Here is a 17500-nt window from a genome sequence, read left to right on the forward strand (position 1 = left end):
AGGAAGGAAGGAAGGAAGTTAGGAAGGAAAGGAGGGAGGGAGGAAGGAAGGAGGGAAAGAAGGAGGAAGGAAAGGAGGAAGGAAGGAAAGGAAGGAAGAAGGAAAGGAGGAAGGAAAGAAAGAAGGAAGGAGGGAAAGAAGGAAGGAAGGAAGGAAGAAAGGAAAGGGGGAGGGAGGAAGGAAAGGAGGGAAAGAAGGAAGGAAGGAAGGAAGGACAGGAGGGAGGAAGGAAGGGGGAAAGGAAGGAAGGAAGGAAGGAAGGAAAGGAGGGAGGGAGGAAGGAAGGAGGGAGGAAGGAAGGGAGGAAGGAAAGAAAGAAGGAAGGAGGGAAGGAACGAGGAAGGAAGGGGGAAAGGAAGGAAGGAAGGAAGGAGGAAAGGAGGGAGGGAGGAAGGAAAGGAGGGAGGAAGGAAAGGAGGAAGGAAGGAAAGGAGGAAGGAAGGAAAGACTGTCTATTAACAGGCTGTTTTAGCTCCTGTCTCCTGATGAACAAAAGTCGCTGTATTTCACTTCTTTTTTTATCGTTCTCTAATCAAAATATACAATTCTCAGATGCATCGACAAATGTGGATGAAAGACAACCGTGAGCATGAGAGATGAGAACATGGACCAGCTGTGAAAACAACATCAGATTTGAGAAAGATTGTACTAATGTTCAAAATACCCAAATTGCGGCTGTGAAATCCCGGTATACAGAGGGGAAGCGTCGTACCCGTCCTTCTTATAGAACTCGAGCATCATGTTGTCGGTGGCGACGCTGAGCGGCCGTCGGCTCTGGTCGTTCTGCCTTCGATCCATCTGCTCCATGTCAGGAGACGGCATCGAGCTGTAGTTAGCGTTGTGGTTGGTGTGGACGGGGCTGCCGTAGTTTCCTGTGACGTTGAACTCGATTTCTGAAAAAGGGATTCAGAAACTACTCAGTGTGTATGTAGTACTGCAGTATTATGAGTGATGTAGTATGCAGTATTACAGTAAAAGTACTGCAGTATTATAGTGATGTAGTATGCAGTATTACAGTAAAAGTATTGCAGTATTATAGTGATGTAGTATGCAGTATTACAGTAAAAGTACTGCAGTATTATGAGTGATGTAGTATGCAGTATTACAGTAAAAGTACTGCAGTATTATGAGTGATGTAGTATGCAGTATTACAGTAAAAGTACTGCAGTATTATAGTGATGTAGTATGCAGTATTACAGTAAAAGTACTGCAGTATTATAGTGATGTAGTATGCAGTATTATGAGTGATGTAGTATGCAGTATTACAGTAAAAGTACTGCAGTATTATGAGTGATGTAGTATGCAGTATTATAGTGATGTAGTATGCAGTATTACAGTAAAAGTACTGCAGTATTATAGTGATGTAGTATGCAGTATTACAGTAAAAGTACTGCAGTATTATGAGTGATGTAGTATGCAGTACTACAGTAAAAGTACTGCAGTATTATGAGCGATGTAGTATGCAGTACTACAGTAAAAGTACTGCAGTATTATGAGTGATGTAGTATGCAGTATTACAGTAAAAGTACTGCAGTACTATGAGTGATGTAGAATGCAGTATTACAGTAAAAGTACTGCAGTATTATGAGTGATGTAGTATGCAGTATTACAGTAAAAGTACTGCAGTATTATAGTGATGTAGTATGCAGTATTACAGTAAAAGTACTGCAGTATTATGAGTGATGTAGTATGCAGTATTACAGTAAAAGTACTGCAGTATTATGAGTGATGTAGTATGCAGTATTATGAGTGATGTAGTATGCAGTATTACAGTAAAAGTACTGCAGTATTGTGAGTGATGTAGTATGCAGTATTATAGTAAAAGTACTGCAGTATTATGAGTGATGTAGTATGCAGTATTACAGTAAAAGTACTGCAGTATTATGAGTGATGTAGTATGCAGTATTACAGTAAAAGTACTGCAGTATTATAGTGATGTAGTATGCAGTATTACAGTAAAAGTACTGCAGTATTGTGAGTGATGTAGTATGCAGTATTACAGTAAAAGTACTGCAGTATTACAGTAGTTAGTAGTAGTAGCTTGTTGTTAGTAGTAGTAGCTTGTTATATTTTCCATTGTGTTAAATCATCTGAAAAGTAACTAAAGCTGTTTAATAAATGTAGCGGAGTAGAAAGTAGCATCACATGGAAATACTACAGTAAAGTACACGTAGGTCAAAACTGTACTAAAGTGCAGTATTTGAGTAAATGTACTACAATTATATATATATATATCTATATAATTCCTGGTCTCTTCTCCTCCTCACCTCCAGGGAAGAACCAGTCAGCGTGTTGGATGATGGGCTCGATGATGCCGACGATCTGCAGGGAAACGGTCGTCATCATCTCGGTGATGTTGCTGCTGCAGACAGAAAGGGGACAGAGACTTCTTTATGATGGGACACGGAGGAAGAGTAGCTGTCTGGATCATAAGAATTAACACTCAGGCTGCGATTAACACATTTTCATGATATTACAGGCGCATTAAAAAGAGAAAATTAGAGCCATTCCACAAATGTGAGCTATTAAAGTACTAATTAAAAGTTAAAGACGGATAAAGACTTTGTCAGATTTACTCAGAGATATGAGGGAGACGTCCTTCACCCTTCCCAAACTGCTGAGTCATCATCATGAATATACTGTATGATAAGAGCTTCCTGTTGGAGCTCCGTGCTGGACGTTTTGTTATTAGCAAAAGTAAGACCGAATGCTCCTGAAATGTCAAATGGTGTAACCACAAAAGAATGATAAATATTAAATATTTTATCACCTACAGTGTATTTAAGTGTCCGTGTGGTTTAGTTAAATTCAAAAAGGGGTTAAAATAAATGTATGAATAACTTACACCCAGTCTTTTTTTTTGTGTGGACTCCTGAAAATGTCAAATGGTGTAACCACAAAAGAATGATGACATGATTAAAGGTAATATTTAAAACAATAGTATTCCATTAGCTTTATTTAATATAAAAGTTATAATGTAAGATCATGCCAAACTAGTTGATATGGTGTTAGGTAGGAAGGAAGGAAGGAAGGAAGGAAGGAAGGAAGGAAGGAAGGAAGGATGTAAGATCATGCCAAACTAGTTGATATGGTGTTAGGTAGGAAGGAAGGAAGGAAGGAAGGAAGGAAGGAAGGAAGGAAGGAAGGAAGGAAGGAAGGAAGGAAGGATGTAAGATCATGCCAAACTAGTTGATATGGTATTAGGTAGGAAGGAAGGAAGGAAGGAAGGAAGGAAGGAAGGAAGGAAGGAAGGAAGGATGTAAGATCATGCCAAACTAGTTGATATGGTGTTAGGTAGGAAGGAAGGAAGGAAGGAAGGAAGGAAGGAAGGAAGGAAGGAAGGAAGGAAGGAAGGAAGGATGTAAGATCATGCCAAACTAGTTGATATGGTGTTAGGTAGGAAGGAAGGAAGGAAGGAAGGAAGGAAGGAAGGAAGGAAGGAAGGAAGGAAGGAAGGAAGGATGTAAGATCATGCCAAACTAGTTGATATGGTGTTAGGTAGGAAGGAAGGAAGGAAGGAAGGAAGGAAGGAAGGAAGGAAGGAAGGAAGGAAGGAAGGAAGGAAGGAAGGATGTAAGATCATGCCAAACTAGTTGATATGGTGTTTTATTGACTATTTACTGTTTCTAAGCAACGTTCAATTATTTGGTACAAAGTTTTTATGGTTACACCACTTAGACATTTTTGCCATAAAAAGAGAAAATTAGAGCCATTTCACAAATATGAGCTATTAAAGTACTAATTAAAAGTTAAAGACGGATAAAGACTTTGTCAGATTTACTCAGAGATATGAGGGAGACGTCCTTCACCCTTCCCAAACTGCTGAGTCATCATCATGAATATACTGAATGATAAGAGCTTCCTGTTGGAGCTCCGTGCTGGACGTTTTGTTATTAGCACTTGTAGCTTTCTGAGCTTTGAGCAGCATCATGAAAATCAGCAGCCTTTACTCCTTTCCTTCCTTCCTTCTCTCCTAAATTCCTTCCTCTTTTCATCCTTACTCCTTTTCTTCCTTCCTTCCTTCCTAAACTCCTTCCTCTTTTCATCCTTCCTCCTTTCCTTCCTTCCTCCTTTCCTTCCTTCCTCCTTTCCTCCCTCCCTCCCTCCTTACTCCTTTCCTTCCTTCCTTCTCTCCTAAATTCCTTCCTCTTTTTATCCTTACTCCTTTTCTTCCTTCCTTCCTTCCTTCCTTCCTAAACTCCTTCCTCTTTTCATCCTTCCTCCTTTCCTTCCTTCCTCCTTTCCTCCCTCCCTCCCTCCCTCCCTCCTTACTCCTTTCCTTCCTTCCTTCTCTCCTAAATTCCTTCTTTTCATCCTTACTCCTTTTCTTCCTTCCTTCCTTCCTTCCTTCCTAAACTCCTTCCTCTTTTCATTCTTCCTCCTTTCCTTCCTTCCTCCTTTCCTCCCTCCCTCCCTCCCTCCCTCCTTACTCCTTTCCTTCCTTCCTTCTCTTCTAAATTCCTTCCTCTTTTCATCCTTACTCCTTTTCTTCCTTCCTTCCTTCCTTCCTTCCTAAACTCCTTCCTCTTTTCATCCTTCCTCCTTTCCTTCCTTCCTCCTTTCCTCCCTCCCTCCCTCCCTCCCTCCTTACTCCTTTCCTTCCTTCCTTCTCTCCTAAATTCCTTCCTCTTTTCATCCTTACTCCTTTTCTTCCTTCCTTCCTTCCTTCCTTCCTAAACTCCTTCCTCTTTTCATCCTTCCTCCTTTCCTTCCTTCCTCCTTTCCTCCCTCCCTCCGTCCCTCCCTCCTTACTCCTTTCCTTCCTTCCTTCTCTCCTAAATTCCTTCCTCTTTTCATCCTTACTCCTTTTCTTCCTTCCTTCCTTCCTAAACTCCTTCCTCTTTTCATCCTTCCTCCTTTCCTTCCTTCCTCCTTTCCTCCTTTCCTCCCTCCCTCCTTACTCCTTTCCTTCCTTCCTTCTCTCCTAAATTCCTTCCTCTTTTCATCCTTACTCCTTTTCTTTCTTCCTTCCTTCCTTCCTTCCTTCCTAAACTCCTTCCTCTTTTCATCCTTCCTCCTTTCCTTCCTTCCTCCTTTCCTCCCTCCCTCCTTACTCCTTTCCTTCCTTCCTTCTCTCCTAAATTCCTTCCTCTTTTCATCCTTACTCCTTTTCTTCCTTCCTTCCTTCCTAAACTCCTTCCTCTTTTCAGCCTTCCTCCTTTCCTTCCTTCCTCCTTTCCTCCCTCCCTCCTCCTCCCTCCCTCCTTACTCCTTCCTTCCTTCCTTCTCTCCTAAATTCCTTCCTCTTTTTATCCTTACTCCTTTTCTTCCTTCCTTCCTTCCTAAACTCCTTCCTCTTTTCATCCTTCCTCCTTTCCTTCCTTCCTCCTTTCTTCCCTCCCTCCCTCCCTCCCTCCTTACTCCTTTCCTTCGTCCTTCTCTCCGAAATTCCTTCCTCTTTTCATCCTTACTCCTTTTCTTCCTTCTTCCTTCCTAAACTCCTTCCTCTTTTCATCCTTCCTCCTTTCCTTCCTTCCTCCTTTCCTCCCTCCCTCCCTCCCTCCCTCCTTACTCCTTTCTTCCTTCCTTCTCTCCTAAATCCTTCCTCTTTCATCCTTACTCCTTTCTTCCTTCCTTCCTTCCTAAACTCCTTCCTCCTTTCCTTCCTCCTCCTTTCCCTCCCTCCCTCCCTCCTTACTCCTTTCCTTCCTTCCTTCTCTCCTAAATTCCTTCCTCTTTCATCCTTACTCCTTTTCTTCCTTCCTTCCTTCCTATACTCCTTCTCTTTTCATCCTTCCTCCTTTCCTTCCTTCCTCCTTTCCTCCCTCCCTCCCTCCCTCCCTCCTTACTCCTTTCCTTCCTTCCTTCTCTCCTAAATTCCTTCCTCTTTTCATCCTTCCTCCTTTCCTTCCTTCCTCCTTTCCTCCCTCCCTCCCTCCCTCCCTCCTTACTCCTTTCCTTCCTTCCTTCTCTCCTAAATTCCTTCCTCTTTTCATCCTTACTCCTTTTCTTCTTCCTTCCTTCTTCCTTCCTAAACTCCTTCCTCTTTTCATCCTTCCTCCTTTCCTTCCTTCCTCCTTTCCTCCCTCCCTCCCTCCTCCTTACTCCTTTCCTTCCTTCCTTCTCTCCTAAATTCCTTCCTCTTTTCATCCTTACTCCTTTTCTTCCTTCCTTCCTTCCTTCCTTCCTAAACTCCTTCCTCTTTTCATCCTTCCTCCTTTCCTTCCTTCCTCCTTTCCTCCCTCCCTCCCTCCCTCCTTACTCCTTTCCTTCCTTCCTTCTCTTCTAAATTCCTTCCTCTTTTCATCCTTACTCATTTCCTCCCTCCTTCCTTCCTTCCTTCCTTCCTAAACTCCTTCCTCTTTTCATCCTTCCTCCTTTCCTTCCTTCCTCCTTTCCTCCCTCCCTCCCTCCTTACTCCTTTCCTTCCTTCCTTCTCTCCTAAATTCCTTCCTCTTTTCATCCTTACTCCTTTTCTTCCTTCCTTCCTAAACTCCTTCCTCTTTTCATCCTTCCTCCTTTCCTTCCTTCCTCCTTTCCTCCCTCCCTCCCTCCTTACTCCTTTCCTTCCTTCCTTCTCTCCTAAATTCCTTCCTCTTTTCATCCTTACTCCTTTCCTTCCTTCCTTCTCTCCTAAATTCCTTCCTCTTTTCATCCTTCCTCCTTTCCTTCCTTCCTCCTTTCCTCCCTCCCTCCTTACTCCTTTCCTTCCTTCCTTCCTTCTCTCCTAAATTCCTTCCTCTTTTCATCCTTCCTCCTTTTCTTCCTTCCTTCCTTCCTCTTTTCCTCCTTACTCCTTTCCTTGGACGTTCTGTTATTAGCACTTGTAGCTATTTGAGCTTTGAGCAGCATCATGAAAATCAGCAGCTCGGTGTTTCTTTGCTGCAGAGAAGAAGAAGAAGAAGAAGAAGAGAAAGAAGCCGAGCTGTGATGAGGGAATCCCTGCAGCGACAGACTCCTTCTCTTCCCTCCTTCCTCTGAGTTACTGCATGAAAAACTGATTTCTAGGCTGAAGAGGACGCAGAGATAAAAAAAAAAAACCTTCAGCAGCACAAGGCCTGTTTTAATATTCACTTCATTCTCTTCTTCTTCTTCTTTTATTTAAATCTGATCTTGCTGCTCGTGTTAATTGTCCTTCTTGTTTCATACGAGACATGAGAATAAATTATTCACCTTCCTTCCTTCCTCCTTTCCTTCCCCCCTCCCTCCTTACTCCTTTCTTTCCTTCCTTCCTTCCTTCCTCTTTTCATCCTTACTCCTTTCCTCCCCCCTCCTTTCTTTCTTTCTTTCCTTCCTTCCTTCCTTCCTTCTCTCCTAAATTCCTTCCTCTTTTCATCCTTACTCCTTTCCTTCCTTCCTCCCCCCTCCCTCCTTACTCCCTTCCTTCCTTCCTTCTCTCCTAAATTCCTTCCTCTTTTCATCCTTACTCTCCTTTCCTCCCTCCCTCCCTCCCTCCCTCCTTACTCCTTTCCTTCCTTCCTTCTCTCCTTACTTCCTTCCTCTTTTCATCCTTATTCCTTTCCTTCCTTCCTTCTTTCCTTATCTCCTAAATTCCTTCCTCTTTTCATCCTTACTCCTTTCCTTCCTTCCTCCTTTCCTCCCTCCCTCCTTTCTTTCCTTCCTTCCTTCCTTCCTCTTTTCATCCTTACTCCTTTCCTTCCTTCCCCCTCCCTCCTTACTCCTTTCCTTCCTTCCTTCTCTCCTAAATTCCTTTCTTCCTTCCTCCTTTCCTCCCTCCCTCCCTCCCTCCTTACTCCTTTCTTTCCCCCTCCCTCCTTACTCCTTTCTTTCCTTCCTTCCTTCCTTCCTTCCTTCCTCCCTCCTTACTCCTTTCCTCCCTTCCTCCTTTCCTCCCTCCTTACTCCTCTCCTTCCTTCCTTCCTTCTGTCCTAAATTCTTTCCTCTATTCATCCTTACTCCCTTCCTTCCATCCATCCATCCTTCCTTCCTTCCTTCCAAAGTTTTTATGGTTACACCACTTAGACATTTTTGCCATAATCCTCTAATATATTCTCTCAAAATGGATTAAAAACAGAAATTTGATGCTGGGTCCACAAAAAAAGAATGTGTTCAAGTTATTCATACGTTTATTTTCACATTTTAACTCCTTTAAAGTCAAACAGTAAATGTTTTACCCTTCGTTGTGCGTCCACAGCAGATTAGGTCCGAGGACGATGGCGATGTTTCCAGGCGTCATCTTGTTTACGTCCTGGTATTCAGTCAGTTTGGAGAGAAATTTGATCAAATACCTGTATGAAAAAAAAACAGGAGCCGTCAGTTAATATATTAAATTAATTTGGGAGACACTTTGGTCCAAAACAGCATCAGAGAATCATGTTTCTGTCCAACCTGCTAGATAGAAGGAAGGAAGGAAGGAAGGAAGGAAGGAAAGGAGGGAGGAAAGAAGGAAGGAAGGGAAGGAAAGAAGGAAGGAAGGGAGGGAGGGAGGAAGAAGGAAGGAAGGAAGGAAGGAAAAGAGGGAGGAAAGAAGGAAGGGAGGGAGGGAGGAAGAAGGAAGGAAGGAAAGGAGGGAGGGACGAAGGAAGGAAAGGAGGGAAGGAAGGAAGGAAGAACAGAAAGGAGGGAGGAAGGAAGGAAGGGAGGAAAGGAAAGAAGGAAGGTAGGAGGGAGGGAGGAAAGAAGGAAGGAAAGGAGGGAGGGACGAAGAAAGGAAAGGAGGGAAGGAAGGAAGGGAGGAAGAAAGGAAGGAAGAAAAGAAAGGAGGGAGGAAGGAAGGAAGGAAGGAAGGAAGGGATGAAAGGAAAGAAGGGAGGAAAGGAAAGAAGGAAGGTAAGGAGGGAAAGGAGGGAGGAAAGGAAATAAGGAAGGAAAGGAGGGAGGGAGGAAAGAAGGAAGGAAAGGAGGGAGGGACGAAGGAAGGAAAGGAGGGAAGGAAGGAAGGGAGGAAGGAAGGAAGGAAGAAAAGAAAGGAGGGAGGAAGGAAGGAAGGAAGGAAGGGAGGAAAGGAAAGAAGGAAGATAGGAGGGAGGGAGGAAAGGAGACTTCTACTTTAGTCTCTTCATAGACACACGAGGAAGTAAAAATGGGCCAGTGTGTGTTTGTGGCTCTGTGAGAGCAGCCGAGCTATGATGACTCATCCCCCAAAAGCCGAAGTACAGCTGACTGAACATCAGGCGGCTCGTTGCAGCGAGCAGCGATCATCTGGACAGGTCTGACAGGTCTGCTCAGAGGAGGAGGACGGCTGCCTAAAAATACCCCCTCCCCACCCCCCCCCACCCCTATTTATGCGATTCGATGATGACACTGACAAGCGCTGCCGTGTCTCTCGCTTCTTCTTCTTTATTTTATTTATCCTCCTCCTCCTCCTCACCCTCCTCTTCCTCTTTGTGGCTCTCCTCCTTCTTTTCCTCTTTTGATCATGAGACAAGCCCTTCAACATAATATGCAACGCTCGCCTTAATCTGCCGAGCTGCTGAAGACGTAGATAGGAATTAAGGACAGAGGCGTCACTCCCCCCTCAGATATATTAACATAAATGTGAATCAATAAAGTGCCTGATTAACCCTCCTGTTGTCCTTGAGTCAAGGAAGGAAGGGAGGAAAGGAGGGAGGAAGGAAGGAAGGAAGGAAGGAAGGAAGGAAGGAAGGGAGGAACATGGAAGGATGGAAGGAAGGAAAGGAGGAAGGAAGGGAAGAAGAAGGAAGGAAAGGAGGGAGGGATGAAGAAAGAAAGGAAGGAAGGTAGGAAGGAGGGGAGGAGGAAAGAGAGAGAAGGAGGAAGGGAGGAAGGAAGGAAAGGAAGGAAGGAAGGAAGGAAGGAAAGAAGGAAGATAGGAAGGAGGGGAGGAAAGAGAGAGGAGGAGGAATGAAAGGACGGAGGGAAGGAAAGAAGGAGGGATGGAGGAAGGAAGGAGGGACAGAAGGAAGGAAGAAAGGGGGATGGAGGAAGGAAGGACAGAAGGAAGGAAGAAAGGGGGATGGAGGAAGGGAAGAAGGAGGGGAGGAAAGAGAGAGGAAGGAAAGAAAGAGAGAAGGAGGGATGGAGGAAGGAAGGACGTAGATAGGAATTAAGGACAGAGGCGTCACTCCCCCCTCAGATATATTAACATAAATGTGAATCAATAAAGTGCCTGATTAACCCTCTGTTGTCCTTGAGTCAAGGAAGGAAGGGAGGAAAGGAGGAAGGAAGGAAGGGAGGAAAGGAGGAAGGAAGGAAGGAAGAAAGGAAGGAAGGAAGGGAAGAAGGAGGGGAGGAGGAAAGAGAGAGAAGGAGGAAGGGAGGAAGGAAGGAAGGAAGAAAGGAAGGGAAGAAGGAAGGGAGGAAAGAAAGAAGGAAGGTAGGAAGGAGGGGAGGATAGAGAGAGAAGGAGGGGTGGAGGAAAGAAGGACAGAAGGAAGGAAGAAAGGGGGGTAGAGGAAGGAAAGAAGGAAGGGAGGAAAGAGAGAGGAAGGAAAGAAAGAGAGAAGGAGGAAGGATAGAAGGAAGGAAGAAAGGAGGAAGGAAGGAAGGACAGAAGGAAGGAAGAAAGGTGGACGGAGGAAGGAAAGAAGGGGGGTGGAGGAAGGAAGGAAGGACAGAAGGAAGGAAGAAATGGGGATGGAGGAAGGAAAGAAGGAAGGGAGGAAAGAGAGAGGAAGGAAAGAAAGAGAGAAGGAGGGATGGAGGAAGGAAGGACAGAAGGAAGGAAGAAAGGGGGGTGGAGGAAAGAAGGACAGAAGGAAGGAAGAAAGGGGGATGGAGGAAGGAAAGAAGGAAGGGAGGAAAGAGAGAAGAAGGAAAGAAAGAGAGAGAGGAGGAGGGATGGAGGAAGGAAGGACAGACAGGAAGTTGATGTGAGTCTCACTTGAAGTTGTTGTTGTTGGCGGGAGGAAGCTTCTCGCAGGCGTTGAGCAGAGCTTGAAGCCTCTTGTCTTGGTCTTGGATGCTTCAGGACGACAGAAAAGGGTCAGTTACATTTCACCATGGCGACATATTAAAATATAAAAAGCAACATTACAGTTAAAGAGATACTCACTTGGAGGCCTGGATCCAGTCGTTGTAGAGTTCAAAGGTCATTAAGGGTTCGGGGAGTTCACGCAGGTACGACTTTAAAGCTCCTGGAGAGAAAAAAACAGCAGATGATGCATTCAGGTACAGTAAATATGAGTAGGAGAAAAAGAGAGGGGGATAGGGTTAGGAGGAGAGAAAAAAAACATCAGGAGATAAAAATAATAATAACCCTCCTGTTGTCCTAGAGTCAAGGAAGGAAGGGAGGAAGAAGGAAGGAAAGGAGAAAGAAGGAAGGGAAGGAGGGAGGAAGGAAGGAAGGAAGGGAGGAAAGGAAAGAAGGAAGGGAGGAACGAAAGGGAGGAAGGAAAGGAGGGAGGGAGGAAGGAGGAAAGGAAAGGAAGAAGGGAGGAAGGTAGGGTTCCTTCCTTCTTGTCTACTCTTCCTTCCTTCCATCTGTCGTTCTTCCCTTTCTTCTATCTTTCCTTCCTGTCTTGTTTTCTTTCCTTCCTTCTTTCCTTGCTTCCATATTTCCGTCCTGTCTTTTTTTCCTACTTCCTTCCTTCCTTTTATTCCTTCCTTCCTTCTTGTCTTCTCTTCCTTCCTTCCTTCTTGTCTTCTCTTCCTTCCTTCCATCTGCCGTTCTTCCCTTTCTTCTATCTTTCCTTCCTGTCTTCCTTCCTTCCTTCCTTCCTTCTTGTCTTCTCTTCCTTCCATCTGTCGTTCTTCCCTTTCTTCTATCTTTCCTTCCTGTTTTGTTTTCCTTCCTTCCTTCCTCCCTACCTCCCTCCCTTCCTTCCTCCCTCCCTTCCTTCGTTCCTTCCTTCTGTCTTGTCTTCTTTTCCTTCCTTCCTTCCTTCCTTCCATCCTTCCTGCTCCCTGTGCAGATATAAAGAGCTCACACACACTCTTGATTCCTCTTCTCCTCCTTCCTTCCTTCCTTCCTCCCTTCCTCCCTTCCTCCCTTCCTCCCTTCCTTCCTTCCTCTGCAGATATAAAGAGCTCACACACACACTCTTGATTCCTCTTCCTCCTCTAGCAGATTCTCCTCTGGACTCGTTTGCTGTATTAATGTAGCTGCTCGTGATTGAAGCTGATGGAAGATGAAGCGCTGCCTTCCTCCATCACGATCTTCACCCGGCGCTCCACTGAGACACGCACTCAAATTAGACTCTGTGTTTAATCTGAGAGGAGATATCGCCTCGACTCACATTCATCTCATCACTTCCTGTCCCTCTCCCTCTCTCTCTCTCTCTCTGTGGCTGCTCCACACGCTCCAGCGAACACGTCTGATTGACTGACTTTAATTTGATATTTAACAATGAAGCATGTTGTTCCCGACGGGGGGGGGGGGGGAGGAGGAAGAGAAGACAGAAGGAAGGAACGAAGGAAGGGAGGGAGGAAGGAAGGGAGGGAGGTAGGGAGGAAGGAAGGAAGGAAAACAAAACAGGAAGGAAAGATAGAAGAAAGGGAAGAACGACAGATGGAAGGAAGAGAAGACAAGAAGGAAGGAAGGAAGGAAGGAAGACAGGAAGGAAAGATAGAAGAAAGGGAAGAACGGCAGATGGAAGGAAGGAAGAGAAGACAAGAAGGAAGGAAGGAAGGAAGGAAGAAAAATAGACAGGATGGAAATATGGAAGGGAGGAAGGAAAGAAAACAAGACAGGAAGAAAAGATGGAAGAAAGGGAAGAAAGACAGATGGAAGGAAGGAAGAGAAGACAAGAAGGAAGGAAGGGCAGAAGGAAGGAAGGAAGGAAGGAAGTAGGAAAAAAAGACAGGACGGAAATATGGAAGGAAGGAAGCAAGGACAGATAGAAGGAAAGAAGGAAAAGAAGACAGGAAGGAAGGATGGAAGGAAGGAAGGAAAAGAAGACAGGAAGGAAAGTGGGCCGGATTGGACTCCTAGGCGGGAGTTGGTTTTAATCTCCAACATCCTATCCATCTTCAAAAAATGCACTTTTCTCACTTTTCTTAAAATAGTTTAGTTTTTTATGTTTTTCATCTGACAACAGCATCCTTAAAAAAATGTAATTAATAAATAAATAAAAGATGAATAACAGCATCATGGTTCTGGTTTAAAAGCAAAATCAGTGACAAGCAACAGAAGGCAACAAAAGGAAATCGACTTTGTTCTCTTGTTGCAGCCTCTGCAGAAGATGAAGAATGACTTTGACACTAATCCTAAAGTTATATTTGGAATTCATCACTACATATTTTGGCTGTTTAGTTTATTGAATATCTCTCCTAAAAAAAAATCCCCAAAAAGCAGAGAAGCAGTAAAAAAGAAAGAAAGAAAAAGAAAAGCTGATGACAGTCTTGTAGCAGCAACTTGAATCTTAATCCTCCTGTTGTCCTCAGGTCAGGAAAGGAAGGAAGGAAAGGAGGGAGGAAGGAAGGAAAGGAGTAAGGAGGGAGGGAGGAAAGGAGGAAGGAAGGAAGGAAAGGAGTAAGGAAGGGAGGAAGGAAGGAAAGGGGTAAGGGAGGGAGGGAGGAAGGAAACGAGTAAGGAGGGAGGGAGGGAGGGAGGAAAGGAGGAAAGGAGGAAAGAAGGAAGGAAAGGAGTAAGGAGGGAGGGAGGGAGGGAGGAAAGGAGGAAAGAAGGAAGGAAAGGAGTAAGGTGGAAGGGAGGGAGGAAAGGAGTAAGGAGGGAGGGAGTGGGAGGAAGGAAGGAAGGAAGGGAGGAAGAAAGGAAAGGGGTAAGGGAGGGAGGGAGGAAAGGAGGAAAGGAGAAAGGAGAAAGGAAGGTAGGGAGTAAGGAAGGAAGGAAAGGAGTAAGGAAGGAGGGAGGAAAGGAGGAAGGAAGGAAGGAAGGAAGGAAGGAAGGACAGATAGAAGAAAAGGAGGAAAAGAAGACAGGAAAGGAGTAAGGAGGAAGGGAGGGAGCAAGGAAGGAAGGAAGGAAAGGAGTAAGGTGGGAGGGAGGGAGGAAAGGAGGAAAGAAGGGGGGAAAGAAAGGAAGGAAGGAAAGGAGTAAGGAGTAAGTAGGGAGGAAGGAAGGAAGGAAGGAAAGGAGTAAGGAGGGAGGGAGGGAGGAAGGAAGGAAGGAAGTGATGCAGACTGACTGCCGGATCATTTGGCAGCTTAATAATTACGATGTTCATTCCCTAAATTGTTCCTCTCCCCTTCGTTGGTGTTCGGAGGGAGAGCAGATGTTGTGTGGGAGGGAGCCAGAAATGTGCTCAAATTAGACTCCTGACACATACACACACACACACACACACACACACACACACACACTACACACTACACACCACACACACACACACACACACTACACACAAACACACACACACACACCCCACACACACACACATACACACACACACACACACACACACACACACACACACACACACAATACACACTACACACACACACACACACGCACACACACACAACACACACACACAGGCTGTAGATGGCGGGTAAAGGGAAGGGTTGTCACGGCAACAGATGAGGTGGGGTGCGCTCACCTGCGATGGCGTGCGGGTCCGCTGAGTACTCCTGGACGTCGAGCACGCCGCAGTCCAGAGACGCTTTGAGCTTCTTCAGTTTGGAGGCCGACGGAGCGATTCTGAACAAACCCTGAGACACAAACACGAGATAAGAGATCAATAACCCTAACCCTTCCTTCCTTCCTTCCTTTCTCCCTTTCTCCTTCCCTCTTTCTTCCCTTCCTTCTTTCCTTCCTTCCTTCTTTCCTCCCTCCCTCCTTCTCTCTTTCTTTTCTTCCTCTCTCTTTCCTCTCTTCCTTCTTTCCTTCCTCCATCCCCTTTTCTTCCTTCCTTCTGTCCTTCCTTCCTCCCTCCCTCCCTCCTTCCTTCCTTCTTTCCTCTGTTCCTCTCTCTTTCCTCCCTCCCTCCCTTCCTTCCTTCCTCCCTTCTTCCTTCTCTCCCTCCTTCCTTCCTTCTTTCCTCTGTTCTTCTTTCCTTCCTCCATCCCCTTTTCTTCCTTCCTTCTGTCCTTCCTTCCTCCCGCCCTCCTTCTTTCCTTCTGTTCTTCTTTCCTTCCTTCCTCTTTTCCTTTCTCTTTTTTCAGGACCTTGAAGAAAGCGTATTTAATCCTGGTTTTAATCCTGCTAACTGACTTTTTAAAACCTGGCCTTTTAAATAACTCTATGTGATTTTTTAAAATTATATTTATTGCTCACTGTCTCATCTGTTGTCTTTTTGCTGCTGGCTGTGAAACAAATACCAAAAGATTATTAAGATATTCTTAATATAACCAACGACTTCACTCCATTTCTCCATATCAGCTATTTCTAATGAGCATGGAGTCTGAAGCAACACTTCTAAGCAGCATAAGGATCATCTTAAAAGTCATAAAGAAAATAGATAAATAGATAATAAAGTTGTTCTTTGCTGGAGTCTCCAAAAATAACCCTGATGACATCACTGTGAGGTCTTCAGGGTTATTTCTGTTTTCAGACCCAGTTAACGCTGGATGGTTGTAATGCATGTAACAGGGCAAATGCAGCTGTGCCCGATAGTTAATTAACTAATTAGGGTTGGAGGTTTGATTCCCAGCAGTCCTTGAGCAAAAAGACTAAACTCCTATATTGCTCCCAGTGTGTGTTTTTATAGTTTTAGCTTAATGTATATTAAATAAATTGACTTATTGATACATATCACATTTACTAAACCTGTGACTGCTAATGAATGAGCAGCAGCAGCAGCTTCTGGCACCTAAAAGGATCAATGTTGTGTTTCCTTTAATCAATTAACTGTCAGCTAAACAGGAAGTGACCTCTGAGTTCTGCACCAACAGGAATTAACTGGATTGTCGGCTTTAGACCAAATCCAGCTGTGCAGCACCTTCCTGCAGAGCTGTTTTACATCATAACACTGAAAATAATGTTTTATATCTGCATGTATCTGGATGCAGTTAAAGAATCTGGATTAATATTTGATCAGTAGTGTCTTGTTTGATAGTTTCATACAAGTTTGGTGAGCAGACGGCATTGCAAGGAGTGTCAAACTGATTTAAGTTCAAGGGCCACATGCATGCAGCCCAGTTTGATCTCAGCAGGGCCGCACCAGTAAAACCATTACATCATAACCTACAGCAGAGGAGTCAAACTCATCCTCATTCAAGGGCTACATACAGCCCAATTTGATCTCATGTGGGCCGGATCATTAATAGAAAGGAAGGAAGGAAGGAAGGAAGGAAGGAAGGAAGGAAGGAAGGAAGGAAGGAAGGAAGGAAGGAAGGAAAGGAAGGAAGGAAGGAAGGAAGGAAGGAAGGAAGGAAGGAAGGAAGGAAGGAAAGGAAGGAAGGAAGGAAAGGAAGGAAGGAAGGAAGGAAGGAAGGAAGGAAGGAAAGAAGAAAGGAAAGGAAGGAAGGAAGGAAAGGAAGGAAGGAAGGAAGGAAGGAGGAAGGGAAGAAGGAAGGGAGGACAAAAGGACGTAAGAAAGGGGGATGGAAGGAAGGAAGGAAGGAAGGAAGGAAGGAAGGAAGGAGGTAGGAAGGAAGGAAGGAGGTAGGGAGGGAGGGAGGGAGGAAGGAAGAAAGGAAAGAAGGAAGAAAAGAAAGAAGGAGAGAGGGAGGAAGGGAGGAACAGTCAAAACAGACGGGGGAGGATGACACGAAGGTTAAGCAAACCACTTTGAGGAAAACCCAAAACTGTGGCCTGGACCTCACTAGTTTGTGTGTTTGTGTGTGTGTGTGTGTGTGTGTGTGTGTGTGTGTGTGTGTGTGTGTGTGTGTGTGTGTGTGTGTGTGTGTGTGTGTGTGTTGCAGTCTGACCTCCTCCTGCATGCCACACTCCAGCAGCATGGTGACACAGGCCTCGATGGGAAAGGCAATATCCCTCCCGCTGAGCGCTAAGTGCTCCTCTAATGGTTTCCCGTAGCATGGTTTCTCCACCCAGGACTCTGTCACACACACACACACACACACACACACACACACACACACAGACACACACACACACACACACAGTAAGCAACAGCTCCACTTTGAGGATGCAGCTCCCATCCACTGAATACTAATACTCAGTATGAGTCTGGCTGCAGAAAGTTACCAGTAATAAACAGCAGATCTATTTTCTGGGTGACTTCAAAGGCTCCAAAACACTTTTTAAAAAATCAGTTTCTCTCCAGATGTAACAGAGTCTGCTGTGAGATACACCAACATCTGCTGTGAGATGCTGGATTTGAGGAGTTTTTTTTGTTGGTTGTCTTCAAAAATCTACACAGATGAAATAAAAAAATAGTCTGATAACAGTTGAATATAACTAAAGGCCCATTTATGCTCAACGTACGTAGGAAAATATATATATGTTCGTTCCAAACGATGTTTTCTTTGCTCCCTTCTCCTTCCATGCTTCCTTGCTTCCTTCCTCCTTTCCTTCCTCCATCCCCCTTCCTTCCTTCCTTCCTTCCTTACTCCCTCCTTCCTTCCTTCCTTCCTTCCTTCCTTCCATCCTTCCTTCCTCCTTTCCTTCCTGTCTTCTTTTCCTCCTTTTCTTCTATCTGTCCTTCCTTCCTTCCTTCCTTCCTTCCTTCCTTCCTCCTTTCCTCCCTCCCTCCTTCCTTACTCCTTTCCTCCCTCCCTTCCTCCTTCCTCCTTTCCTTCCTTCCTTCCTTCCTTCCTCCTTTCCTTCCTCCCTCCT

At 44.9% G+C, this 17500-nt stretch overlaps 2 protein-coding genes across 2 annotated transcripts in view; both read right to left on the reverse strand.

Moving 5' to 3' along the window:
* Window positions 1-17500, reverse strand: part of LOC128381463 (peroxiredoxin-like 2A) — a 223662-nt gene that overhangs the window by 194635 nt on the left and 11527 nt on the right. The window lies entirely within an intron of this gene.
* The window catches only part of LOC128381428 (rho GTPase-activating protein 44-like), an 82025-nt gene that overhangs the window by 44260 nt on the left and 20265 nt on the right, over window positions 1-17500 (reverse strand). The window contains 7 exon segments of the mRNA XM_053341442.1: window positions 713-893; window positions 2268-2359; window positions 8076-8189; window positions 10745-10825; window positions 10916-10997; window positions 14361-14472; window positions 16633-16760. Of these exon segments, the coding sequence (XP_053197417.1) occupies window positions 713-893; window positions 2268-2359; window positions 8076-8189; window positions 10745-10825; window positions 10916-10997; window positions 14361-14472; window positions 16633-16760 (790 nt within the window).

Source organism: Scomber japonicus, chromosome 20, assembly GCF_027409825.1.
Source record: "Scomber japonicus isolate fScoJap1 chromosome 20, fScoJap1.pri, whole genome shotgun sequence".
NCBI classification, from domain to species: Eukaryota; Metazoa; Chordata; class Actinopteri; order Scombriformes; family Scombridae; genus Scomber; species Scomber japonicus.